The 14,182-nt window shown below is 29.8% G+C and overlaps 1 protein-coding gene across 4 annotated transcripts; it reads left to right on the top strand.

Moving 5' to 3' along the window:
* The first annotated feature begins 3,161 nt into the window (after positions 1-3,161).
* Positions 3,162-11,100, top strand: LOC145947134 (proto-oncogene tyrosine-protein kinase ROS-like). Of its 4 annotated transcripts, none has more exons than XM_083056909.1 (8): positions 3,211-3,295; positions 3,422-4,072; positions 4,308-5,734; positions 8,287-8,388; positions 8,540-8,733; positions 8,996-9,466; positions 9,739-9,859; positions 10,895-11,100. In XM_083056909.1, the coding sequence occupies exons 2-8, from the start codon at positions 3,483-3,485 to the stop codon at positions 11,026-11,028; spliced, it is 3,039 nt and encodes a 1,012-aa protein (XP_082913035.1). In that variant the 5' UTR covers positions 3,211-3,295; positions 3,422-3,482; the 3' UTR covers positions 11,029-11,100. The 4 variants fall into 4 exon arrangements, with proteins under 4 accessions (XP_082913034.1, XP_082913035.1, XP_082913037.1 ...); XM_083056911.1 differs by having other exon boundaries at positions 3,212-3,295; positions 8,996-9,230; positions 10,895-11,018; XM_083056908.1 differs by lacking the exon at positions 10,895-11,100 and having other exon boundaries at positions 3,162-3,295; positions 9,739-10,398.
* Positions 11,101-14,182: the final 3,082 nt, after the last annotated feature.

The following is a 14,182-nucleotide window of genomic DNA, read 5'->3' as shown; positions in this document are numbered from 1 at the left end:
AATTGTCGTTTTGTCTGTCCTATGTAAGTTGCATCACAATTATTGCAACTTATTTTGTAAATAACGCCAGCATTATTCTGAATTTCATCCTTGTCTTTCTGCGTCTTAATGATTCCGTCCAATTTTTTTAAAATTCTGTATCCCACTTTTACATTGGATTTTTTAAGTTCGGAGGCTATTAGATCAGAAATTCTTTCCACGTACGGAATAGCAATAAATTTTTGGTCTCTATCATTACAGATGTTGTCACCCCTCGCTGTGTTGTTTTTTGCTATTGTATTAGATTCATTAGCAATGATATATTTAATTCTACGGTTGATTTCTGAGAATGTTAGATCGAGAGGATAGCCGTTGTTTATTAAAATATTTATGACTAATTCTAAATTCTTTTTGTGAAACATCGGATGAGATAATAACAGAGCTCGGTCTACTAAGTTATAAATAATGCCTGTCTTATGACATCTAGGATGGTTAGAATGAAACGAGAGAAGTCTCCCCGAAAACGTCTTTTTTTGAAACCAATCAATATGTATCACGTTATTAATTATTTTGATTGATAAATCTAAGAAACTTATGCATCGGTTATCCTCTCGCTCCAGCGTAAATTTTAATCTATTGTGATAACAATTGAATCTATCTAAAATGAGTGAGACATAATCTTCCGGAATACACAACAGAATATCATCAACGTAATGGTAATAAAACGGAACCCCGACATTCAGTGTGTTAAGTATTGATGTCTCCAAATCCTGCATGACGATATCAGCCAAGATGGGAGATAACGGAGATCCCATAGGCATACCATGGATTTGCTTATAAACTGTGTTATTAAATGTAAAAAACGTTGAGGATAAAATGAATTTGATAGTCAAGATAAACTCATTTTTGTTAATGTGTTTTTCTATGTGTTCCCATCTTCTGCTGATACCCTCAATTACAAGATCCATAGGTACATTTGTGAACAGCGACATTACATCTAAAGATATTATAGTCTCAGAATCATTTAAACAAAAATCTGACAATGCGTTGCACAATTCAAAACTATTATTTATATAACTCATAGCCTTGGGTAAACTGCCTATTAAAATATTATGCAAATGAGATGCCAAACGATAGAGTGCTGTATTAACAGAAGATACTATTAATCTGAAAGGAACGTTGTCTTTATGTATTTTTGGCAAACCGTATGCTTTAGGAAGGTGAGAGTCGCTCGAGTGCAAAAAATAATATTCTTGCTTCGTGATAATGTCGTTTTTCAACCATTTTTTACAAATATTGTTGAGTTCTCTCTCTAACCTCTTTGAAGGATTATTGCTGACCTTTGTATAATTATCTCTATCATTTAATAATTCTTCGACTTTTTTAATATACATGTCCCTGCTCATAGCTACTGTAGCATTCCCCTTATCAGCATTTGTAAACATAATGTTTGGATTTTGACAGAATCTTTTAGTTTTTTTATACATACCCAGCAATTTATCATGTAACGTGTTCTTCTTATTGTTGTTATTTAGAAAAACAGAGAACTGAGGAATAGCGATGTTGCGTATTCTGGTAAGATTGATAATGCTGTTGGAATTACTTTCTATATCTTTAATGAATTCATGGACTGCTATTTTTTTGTCCAAATTAATAGGTAGACTGAAATTACTGCCTAATTGTAATAAGTTCCTCACCTCGATTGGAATGTCTATGTCTGATAAATTGATGAACCATTTTTTGTTGGTTTGTTCTAGTGGGTTAAAATTTCTATTTCTGAAATTATTGGCACTTATGTGATTGTTAAAGTGTGTATAGCTATTATTTCGTGAGCCATCTCCATTATTAAGAGAACAGAAAAATTCAATAGGTTTAATGTTGTTAAAATATTCTTTTTCTTTTAATTGTACTAACCAAAAAAACTTTTTTTTGTGAATATCATGTGACCTGAGGACATATTTATTGAAAAGTGTATTGTGATGTTTGGAAATCTCATGCCAAATTTTAACCGGAATGTTCTGTTTAAGTATCAGTGAATATTTTGTTATGTTCTTGTTAAATGTTTCTATGGATCTGTATAGATCAAATATCTCTATGTTTAGGATATCTAGTCTGAACTTGTGCATCACATTGCTTAATTTTTTCACCGATCTATGATGATAAACGCTGAACATATTATTACAACAATTTGCTAAATGTTTGGGTGTAATATACAAACTCCTGCATTGTTTTAAGAAAATTAATTTAGATATAGCTCTTATCTTACCATAGTTCGCATCTAACCAGAATTTTAAATCTTGGAACGTTTGTTGTCCGTAATTAAGATGTACGAAATTAAAATTAAAACGATGATATTTGTAATGTAGATGATAGCGACGCATTATAAGGCCAGCGTGAAATAAAATTAATAATATCAAAATTAAGATAAGGCTCGTGTATAATTAAAATCAAACAATCAATAATAGGCCAACTTGCGAGCCGAATAATCAAGATGTTAAACAGATTCTTTATTAAGGAATAAATTAAGTTATTAAAAAAACATGTAAACGTTTCGACAGTACAACTGTCTTTTTCAATACAAAAACTTAAGACATATTATTACCTTGAAAATGACAAATTAAAATTTGTTTATAAAGAGACTATATCTAACTGCTAGATTAATTAACAAATTATTATAAATGTTGAATATATCGCAACGTGACATGTACATGGTTATATTAGGTAACAAATATTCAACTGAAACCGGACGCTGATAGATCTAATTTTATCGCTGGTAAACGCATAAAACCGACAATCAGGTTTTTCTCGATGTCACATTTTGAACAACGTCTAATTTTAAAATCGTTAAAAGATTAAAAATTTTGTCTTATCGTTTATAAGATATGGTTTATAAAACGTTTGAAATTAATTAGGTATTAATATCGTTGCTTATAATAATCTTATTTAAAAAGTGTTAAAGCATTAATAATTTTTTAGTCAGCATAAATTTATTTGGATTATATTGCAACGCAGGACTGTATAGCGCATTATGCTGAAAGTTTCCGATAAGTACCTCATGTAGAATCCTAGTCAAAACTTGCTCGTTATCTTCTTTGCGTTGTCGGTATACTGTTATAAAGTTATAATATATTTAAATAATATTATGCAGTGCAAATTTTCAATTTTGCTCTTATAACAAATAAGTTAATGTGTTTTTGAAAAATCTCTCCACTTATTACACCTCAAAATCTCTAGGAATAATTCCGAGCGAACCAAGAGCATTCGTAGAGTTCAATGGATTTCTCAACGAAAAAATCAACATTTCTGTGACATTCAGGTGATGAATCAAAGTTTTCAGTCTATATCCTTTTTTTCTCTAAAATTTAACATAGACACATACAATGAAAATATTAAAACTTTTAAAAAATTATTGAATATGAAAAGGCTAAAATTTGTCTTACAGATGGAACCAACCTGAATTTGCAAACAAAGCGATACAAGGATATACAGTGCAATGTTGGTTCATGGAGAACCTAAAAAAGATTCAAATCTTTGACGACAAAACTATTTTAACTACAATGGAATGCACAGAACATAATCTAAAACCTAATACAACGTACTATTATCGAGTACGAGCGCATACTAAAGCTGGTGCTGGTCCTTATACAGATTTAATGAACGTATCAACGACGCACGAAAATCCGATACCTCAATTATTGATTGCAGTGAATAATACTATTGCAATATGGGATCTGGATTCAAGAACCTACGTCAATCTCTTTACCCTTAATAGCTATGTTAATGTAATAGAAGTGGTTTATTCTGTAGCAGAACATAAAATTTATTGGATCCAGGAGACTAATAATGACCATGAGTATATACGAGATTTAATGATAGGGGATATGAATACAAATAATATTACAAAAATTACTAGTTTAAAAGAAAATTCCCACAATCTCTGCATCGATTGGAAAGGAAGAAATCTATATTGGATGGGAGATCGGGAGTCAATTTTAAAGCTGGACTTAACAATGTGGCAAAATGGCATAATCAAATATGATAAAATTTTGAGGAGAGAAAATTATTTTTATTTTACTGTACAACCGTCTGTGGGGTACGTTAACTTTTATTCACTTGAAAAAATAAACACTTTTGTGTCTTTCACTTAAGAATTTATATTATTTTCTAATTTTGCAATAATATACTATGATTTTGTAATGAAGATATAAAGAATCATAAAATCAATAATTATCATAAAATTGTAAGAACTTAAGCTTATTATTTTTTTAACTTCACGTTTAAAATTATGTTTTATAATACACATTTAGAATAATATATATATTTTCCAGATTTTTCTATTGGATAGAAGTGTTATCAGATATGCAGTTTGTAATAATGAAATCGGATCTTGACGGAAGAAATGTGCAATCTTTTTTAAGAACCGATATGACCTGTAGTCCATACAAAACACCATTTTTTAAAACTTTTTATCAAATTAAGCTTGACATCACAAATACAGAGGAGCCGCTAATATTCTGGAGAAAAAACCTTGAATTAATTGTGGAGAACATTAAAACAAATAAATGCAATTCGATTTCAACTGCTGAAATGGGCGCAAACTTTGTGTCACATTTTATTAATGATAAAACAAACATTTATTTAAGTGAACCTTATGCAAATACATCAGATTTTTATCTTTATATTTTAAAAAAGAAGTATGCACTTGTCGACAGTGAAAAAAACGCATCTAAACACGTGCAAATAATAAACAGCACGGATTACTTTAATCCTCTAATATCGTTTGGTAAATCATCCTCCTTACAACCATATCCTCGGACGGAATGCCTTACGCCTGATGAAAAGAATTATAATATTACAATAGTAAAAATAACAGCGCACAGTATTGTTTTGAACTTTACAAAACCAAATCGCAAGCACAAATGCAAAAACAACATACCTACTATTAAATATATCATCTACGTAAGCTGTTTGTATAATAACCTTAATAACAAGTTCGATGAATTCTATATGCAGACATACGAGCGGCATTATGAAATTCAGAATTTAACACCGTTTACAAAATACAAGCTGAAGCTAGCTGTGAGCAATTTTTACTCTGATCAATTATCGATGGACCTGCAATTCCGATCGGAAGTCATACTAAGAACTAACGAAAGCAAACTCAATGCACCAGAAAATGTGAACGTTCAGGTTCTGACGCCGACTATAGCGGCAGTTTATTGGATGCTACCCGCGAAACTGAATTGTGCGACAGTAACTTATAGAGTATATTGGGAAACAATTAACTCGGTGAACAGCACGCAACCGATAGAAAAGCCATCTATTAATAATAAAGTAGACAACAAATTTTTTACTATAATCCAATCGTTGCTGCCAGAACAGAAATACTTTGTATATGTACGTGTGTATCCAGCCAACTTCACCAATCTCTATAATGACAGTTTGACCAAAACTGTGTACACGTACTCGGAACCGAACAATATAACTTTGAGCGGAGTTAGCATAAACAATATGAATATTTCGTGGATTCCTAGCGTTAATTTGACGGTCCATTACGTACTGGAATACAAAAATGATGTGATGCAAAAGTGGCAAATCGCAGATAATTTTGAGAAGAATAATGATGAGACAGTAATGTATTATATAGAAAACTTGCTACTGGCAACTTTATACAAGTTTCGTTTGATACTGACATATCCTGAGTACGAGAACTTTACATGGCCATCTGATGAAAGATTTATTTTTCAAACACTTGGTAAGCAAATATGATAATATGTAGATAATTTAATATGATCTGTTTACACTGCAAAAAATGGGCGTGTTCGATGTGTGTTCAACGTGTGTAGAAATAAGACATAACACACTTTGCTCACGTGTACTGAACGGCTGCTGTGTTGATACTACACACTTTGAATAGAATATTCGTTTTACAATACACGTAAATGTGTAGTTTTAATATGGTTAGGTGTTATACACACTTCTCGATTACAACTCATTAACAACACGTTAATTCAAACACACTTAAAGCGTGTTGATATAATACAGAAAGTACTATGTTACACATATTGTACGGTACAACACACGTTGATAATAACGCACGAGCGAAACTAACACGGAAAAAAGAAACACATTTATAAGTGTGTAAAAAAAAATAATTGAAAAAATACAAAGAACTAAAGAAAATATATAATGACTAACTCTGTAATGGGTGACTAACCATGTAATAAAAATGTATAATATATAAGCTAACTAATATATAGACCTACCTATATAACATGCTACCTAACTAAAATATATATATGTAAACACAACTCTATACAAATATATGTATAACAAAATATTATAATTTATAAAATCATTAATAATTGATCAGATCAGTATTAAAAGTTTGTATTTTGTGTTTAAATTCGTATAAAAGAAATAAAAATTTAATATAAACATATAAATAAATTAATCCTACGGTTGCCAAAACCGTCATGGGTTTGCTGGCTACATATTATATTTGGGACACAGCGTATCCATTGGCGTACGTTAATGTAATTTTATTGACCATAAGGTACTTGGAACCGACATTAAAAATCACACGATTCACAAATTAATACGAAAAATGAATCAAAAAAATTAGAAATCCCGCTGTAAAACAATTTTAGGGGTGTTCGACGGCTGTAGAAGTAACGTGCAAAATGTTGCATCATGTACATCGTATACACATAATGCAACATTTTGCGCGTTACTTCTACAGCTGTCGAACATCCCTAATTTTGGCGGCAAATATCGTGATAAAAAATTCAGGATTTAGATTAATAGGTGTAAAATATATATTTATCACATATTTCATCATATTATTCACATAACATATAACATCCACAGTGTATATATACATATATATATATATATATATATATATATATATATATACATATATTATTTATCATAGGTCGCTTCATATATGTATATTAATCATTGGCACACGCTAATGTAATAAAATATGTATTAATATAAAGTGTGTATATATATATATATATATATATATATATATATAAGACCCCAGATACACTACAAAAAATGGCCGTGTTCGATGTGTGTTCAACGTGTGTAGAAATAACACATAACACACTTTTCTCACGTGTACTGAACGGCTGCTGTGTTGATACTACCCACTTTGAATAGAATAATACGTGTACAATACACGTAAATGTGTAGTTTTAATATGGTTAGGTGTTATACACACTTCTCGATTACAACTCGTTAACAACACGTTAATTCAAACACACTTAAAGCGTGTTGATATAATACAGAAAGTACTATGTTACACATATCGTACGGTACAACACACGTTGATAATAACGCACGAGCGAAACTAACACGGAAAAAAGAAACACATTTATAAGTGTGTAAAAAAATTAATTGAAAAAAAATACAAAGAACTAAAGAAAATATATAATGACTAACCCTGTAATGGGTGACTAACCATGTAATAAAAATGTATAATATATAAGCTAACTAATATATAGACCTATCTATATAACATGCTACCTAACTAAAATATATATATGTAAACACAACTCTATACAAATATATGTATAACAAAATATTATAATTTATAAAATCATTAATAATTGATCAGATCAGTATTAAAAGTTTGTATTTTGTGTTTAAATTCGTATAAAAGAAATAAAAATTTAATATAAACATATAAATAAATTAATCCTACGGAAAATCCATACGAAAAATTAATCAAAAAAATTATAAATCCCGCTGTAAAACAATTTTAGGGGTGTTCGACGGCCGTAGAAGTAACGTGCAAAATGTTGCATCATGTACATCGTATACACATAATGCAACGAATACGCGTAAAACGTGTAAAAACAACACGCATAGATGCATACATACAACACACGTGTGTTCTTATTTTACACACGATGAAACGTGTAAAAAGTGTCTACAGAATAACACGCTTAAAATGTGTAAAAGTAACACACTTGTTTTTGCAGTGTAACACCCCTACAATTTTGGCGGCAATTATCCATCACGAACACGCGTAAAACGTGTAAAAACAACACGCATAGATGCATACATACAACACACGTGTGTTCTTATTTTACACACGATGAAACGTGTAAAAAGTGTCTACAGAATAACACGCTAAAAATATGTAAAAGTAACACACTTGTTTTTGCAGTGTATTTGACATGCATATAAATGTATTACAGAATTTTAAGAATTAAATATTTTTAATGATAAAATTATAAGTAGAAATATTCAAATAAGACAAGAAAATTAAAACTATATTTTTATGTAACAAAGGTGATGATTGGATAATTCGAGCTACGCAATATAATCTAACATTGATGTTAAGCCTTGCTGCTATCGTTATTGTAACCTGCATCTGCTATCTTATTTATTGTTGTAAGTATTTGATACACATTTTTTTAATTACAAATTATGATTAATGTAGTAAGTAGAGAGATTTTCTAAAAAAAAGTTAACTTGTTAAAAGAGCAATATTTAAAATTTGCAATGCATAATATTATTTAAATATATTATAACTTTATAATAGTATACCGACAACGCAAAGAAGGTAACGAGCAGGTTTTGACTAGGATTCAACATGAGGTGCCTATCGGAAACGTTCAGCTCAATGCGCTATACAGTCCTGCGTTGCAATTTAATCCAAATAAATGTATGCTGACTAAAATCAAACGTGAGCAAATCACACTAACGAAAATCATTGGCAGCGGCGCATTCGGAATGGTAAAATTTTTGTAACGTCATATTTTAAGCCATTAATGTTTAGATATAGAAATGAGAAATACACATTTCTTTGTAAAAGTTATATAAATCAACTTTTTAAAAGAGATAGTAATACAATAATTTTTATTAAACATACATATGCATTTTATTCTATTTCGTTGAATTACTTGAAATAAAACGAAATATATATGTTTAATGTTATATGAATTTAAATTATCTTTTTTTTTTAATATAAGTTACATTAATTTTCAACATTTCGCAGGTGTTTAAAGGGAACGTCAAGGATTTAGAAAAACCGAAATCAGAGACATCCGTTGCCATAAAAATGTTGGGAAAGTGTGCTTCCATGGAAGAAAAAAAGAAATTCTTGCAAGAGGCTAGGCTTATGAATCACTTTAGACATGAAAATGTGTTAAGACTGTTAGCTGTCTGCTTAGACGAGGATTTTCCATTACTCGTGTTGGAATTAATGGAAAGTGATCTGCAACAATATTTGAGTGAGTGTCGAATATTACAACCTTCTGATTTACACGCTTTGCGTCTACACGACTTGCTCGCCATTTGCGAAGATGTTGCGCGAGGCTGTTGTTATTTGGAAGAGCTGCGCTTTGTGCATAGAGATCTCGCGTGCCGAAATTGCTTAGTGTCTGCGAGAGATCGCGAGAATCGTATCGTCAAAATCGGTGATTTCGGACTTGCCAGAGATATTTACAGGGATGACTATTACCGCAAGGTAGATATAATTAATTAAAAAAGATAAAACTACATATTTGAAAGTATTTTTCTATTGTTGCGTCTTTATAATATTATTGTATATCTTTAAGTCAAATTGAATTTAAGAAAAATTAAAACTATTTATATATTTTCATATATATTTCTCCAATATTCATTTATGTATATAATGTATAATGCAAAATATTAGTAAACGTTTTTTGCTTAAGAATACTTATTTAAAAAATTGATAATTAGAATAGAAGATTTAACTTTATTGAAATTATATTTTAGGAAGGAGAAGATCTGCTTCCTGTTCGTTGGATGGCACAGGAATCCTTAGTGGACGGAATATTTACTTCTTATAGCGATGTTTGGTCATTCGGAGTACTAATGTGGGAGATTACATCGTTAGGTGAGCAACCTTACTCTACCAGTACTAATCTCGAAGTGATGGATTATGTACGCACGGGAGGCAGATTGCAGATGCCTCTCAACTGTCCATCCTTCACTGCAAAAAATGGCCGTGTTCGATGTGTGTTCAACGTGTGTAGAAATAAGACATAACACACTTTGCTCACGTGTACTGAACGACTGCTGTGTTGATACTACACACTTTGAATAGAATAATACGTGTACAATACACGTAAATGTGTAGTTTTAATATGGTTAGGTGTTATACACACTTCTCGATTACAACTCGTTAACAACACGTTAATTCAAACACACTTAAAGCGTGTTGATATAATACAGAAAGTACTATGTTACACATATCGTACGGTACAACACACGTTGATAACAACGCACGAGCGAAACTAACACGGAAAAAAGAAACACATTTATAAGTGTGTAAAAAAAATTAATTGAAAAAAAATACAAAGAACTAAAGAAAATATATAATGACTAACTCTGTAATGGGTGACTAACCATGTAATAAAAATGTATAATATATAAGCTAACTAATATATAGACCTATCTATATAACATGCTACCTAACTAAAATATATATATGTAAACACAACTCTATACAAATATATGTATAACAAAATATTATAATTTATAAAATCATTAATAATTGATCAGATCAGTATTAAAAGTTTGTATTTTGTGTTTAAATTCGTATAAAAGAAATAAAAATTTAATATAAACATATAAATAAATTAATCCTACGGAAAATCCATACGAAAAATTAATCAAAAAAATTATAAATCCCGCTGTAAAACAATTTTAGGGGTGTTCGACGGCCGTAGAAGTAACGTGCAAAATGTTGCATCATGTACATCGTATACACATAATGCAACGAATACGCGTAAAACGTGTAAAAACAACACGCATAGATGCATACATACAACACACGTGTGTTCTTATTTTACACACGATGAAACGTGTAAAAAGTGTCTACAGAATAACACGCTTAAAATGTGTAAAAGTAACACACTTGTTTTTGCAGTGTTGTTATACCAACTATTGCAGCGTTGCTGGTGTGCATCAAATGACAGACCAAACTTTAAATTTTGTCTGAACAATATTATAGCTTTAAGAAGCCACACAGAAGACGCAATATTGAATCCGACGCATCAATGAATATTATATAGCCGGCAATTAATTAATTATTTGTATATGTGTACTTTAAGAAGAAACGATGAGTTTTACATCTATGAGATTTTTATAATTATACTGTCTGTATTATACGTTTATTTATATACATATATATATATATATATATATATATATCTGTATGTGAACTGGTCATTGTCATTTCATAATATATTTTTCAAAGATACGTAATAGACTATATATTTATTAGAAGTTCTATAACTGCTCGAATGCAAATGCCTGATCTGTCACAAAGGGAAATCTTAATACGTAAGAGAAAGATATAACTTGCGATTCGTAAATTAGCTTTAAAGAATTTACCGAAAGATAAATAAAATGTATATCATTTTAGAGATTAAAGTTTTATTTATTATCATATTAATTCAATATCATAGCACGAAAATGACAAAGCTTTTTAATTAGGTCAAGTATATGCTTTATTAGAAAGTGGTAGAGAATTCCGTACTCTGTAAATTCGCTAGTTGCATAGATGTTATCTCAGAGAAGAATCAAATGACATCTTGAAAAACGATTCCAACTTATCTCATTATGGCATTGCATGTTTATTTCAAACTTTAAACAAGTAAGACATTTTTTCTCTATTTTTTCTCTAAGTAAGAACTATTTCTCTTAGTAAATAAATCATGGGAGCTTGACTTTCTTCGATTGTTGAAGGAATTTTGTCTCATAATTCAGTTTTTATATTAGTTTTAAATTAATTAATTAATATCATCTGATAAGTAACTCTATCTTAACTTGTCTTTCTTTTGCACGAGTGCGTTTGTTATCACTAAAATTTCAATAATGATTATATTTTAACATATATATATGATATATATATTTTTATTATCATTTTCTTCATGATCATAAAAATTTTATAAATTCCTGTATTTAAAAACATCTTATTGCGTATTTTTCGCGTATATATTGCGAAAAAAAAAATAGCGCGCGCTTGTGTTGTTCTAGTCCCTTTATAAAAAAAGACATGTTAAGTCGATTCTCGAAAGTCTCGAAGTATTGTTGCTTCTTTTCCGCAATGCTGGCTGTCTCAATTCGCGTTGTGCGTTATATTCGTAGCATCGAGATTATCAGCTGATAACTGTCAAAGATATTAACAGAGTTTTAAATACTGTAACATTATTTAAAACATATTTTATTATTATTTTATTTAATTTTATTTTGAACAAACTGTTAAACTATTAATCCTCGCGATGACAACCTTTCGATGCTATGGATATAACGTACAACGCAAATCGAGGCAGTTAATCAACATCGCAAAAAAAGGCAACAATACTTGCGAGAATCGACTTAACATGCCATTTTTAGAACGGGACTAGAACGACACAAGCGCGATTCCTCAATTTTATGTTAAAGAGAATGATACAGAAATCAGCTGATCAAAAAATATTAATCGAGTTTAAAGTACTATAACATTATATTTAAAACATACTATTATTTAAATTTTTACAACATAATATTATTTTAAAATTTAATTAGCAAATTAAGTTTCATCAGCTGATGTATGTCAAAAATATTAATAAAGCGTTAATTTGCTAATTAAATTTTAAAATAATAATATGTTAAAAAGATTAAAATAATAATATATTGTAAATAATACGTTATAATACTTTATCTTCGATTAATATTTTTTGACAGAAAACAGCTGATAATTGTCAAAAATATTAAAGTTTAAAGTAGCTGATTTCTATCAAAAAATATAAATAAATCCTTTCGTCAATAAAATCATAATTAATTTCGACGTTGTGATTATCTCGATTATCAATGGATTCTTATAGAAATCCTATTTCTTTGTTCGCACTTTCTGTTTCAGATTTAAATACTGAATTTTTCAAAATATCTGCGCTTCTATTATATTCGCGCGTCTGTACCGCGCGAGACTGACCGCAAGACTCTTAGCAGCGGTATGGTTAAACACAACCCATACATCCGCCACGCTGCGCGTCTCGCGCGAGACTGACGCTGACGATCAGTCTCGCAATCGCAATGTCTCGAGATCGAGAATCAGTCTCGCGCGAGACGCGCAGCGTGACGGACGTATAGCTGCGCTTGGCGATACCGCTGCTCTGAGTTTTGCGGCTTGCGGTCAGTCTTGCGCGAGATATGCAGCGAGATGGATGTGTACAGACGCGCGAATTAAATGGGAGCGCAGATATTTTGATCGAAAGTTTCTTGTAGAAAATTCTATTTTTTTGTTCTCTGTTAATGATTTAAATAATAAATTTGTATGCATTGCATAATTAAGTCACATATTTTTATGCATGTATTGCAATCAATGCTTAAAAAAATATATTAATTAATTATTAAATAATTATGCTGTACAATAAAAATTTAGTATTTATATCATGAACAGATAGTGTTAACAAAGAAATAGAATTTTCTACAAGAATCATTTGATAATCGAGACTAATTACGATTTTATTGACGAAAAGATTTATTAATATTTTTTGATAGAAATAAACTACTTTAAACTTGGTTATTATTTTTGACAGTTATTTGCTGATTTCTGTCAAAAAATATTAATCGAGGATAAAGTATTATCAACATTACTACTTTAATTTTTATAACATTATTACTTTGTAATTTAATTATCTAATTAACGCTTTAGTAATATATTTTGACAGAAATCAGCTGATTAAAGTTAATTTGCTAATTAAATTTTAAAATAATATTATGTTTTAAAAATTTAAATAATAGTATATTTTAAATATAATGTTATAGTACTTTGAACTCGATTAATATTTTTTGACACTTATCAGTTGATTCTGTCAAAAAATTATTATTATTTTAATAATTATTCTTTTTAATATAAAATCGAAGAATGTCGCGCTTGTGTTGTTCTAGTTTATAAAAAATTATATGTATCTATAGTATAATATAATTGAGAATATATGCATTCGCGAGTGTATGTATGCTTGTTTATATATATGTTAATTTTTATTTGCGAATTCTAAAAATTGTTCGACTTCCTTTGGAAATACGCAGTGCTTTTTAACATTTTTCTAATAACGCAATATATGAATCTGAGCTTAAAAGCTCTCTTTTAAAAAGATCTTCATTACTGTCCCGTTTACTGGATTTCTTCGTGTGATGCTCACGATAATATCTGATATCTTTATTGTAA

The sequence above is a fragment of the Prenolepis imparis genome, unplaced genomic scaffold, assembly GCF_030444845.1.
Source record: "Prenolepis imparis isolate NDT839.2.m4 unplaced genomic scaffold, iyPreImpa1.0 SCAF_47, whole genome shotgun sequence".
Classification (NCBI taxonomy): Eukaryota; Metazoa; Arthropoda; class Insecta; order Hymenoptera; family Formicidae; genus Prenolepis; species Prenolepis imparis.
This window is presented reverse-complemented; position numbering and strand designations above follow the sequence as displayed.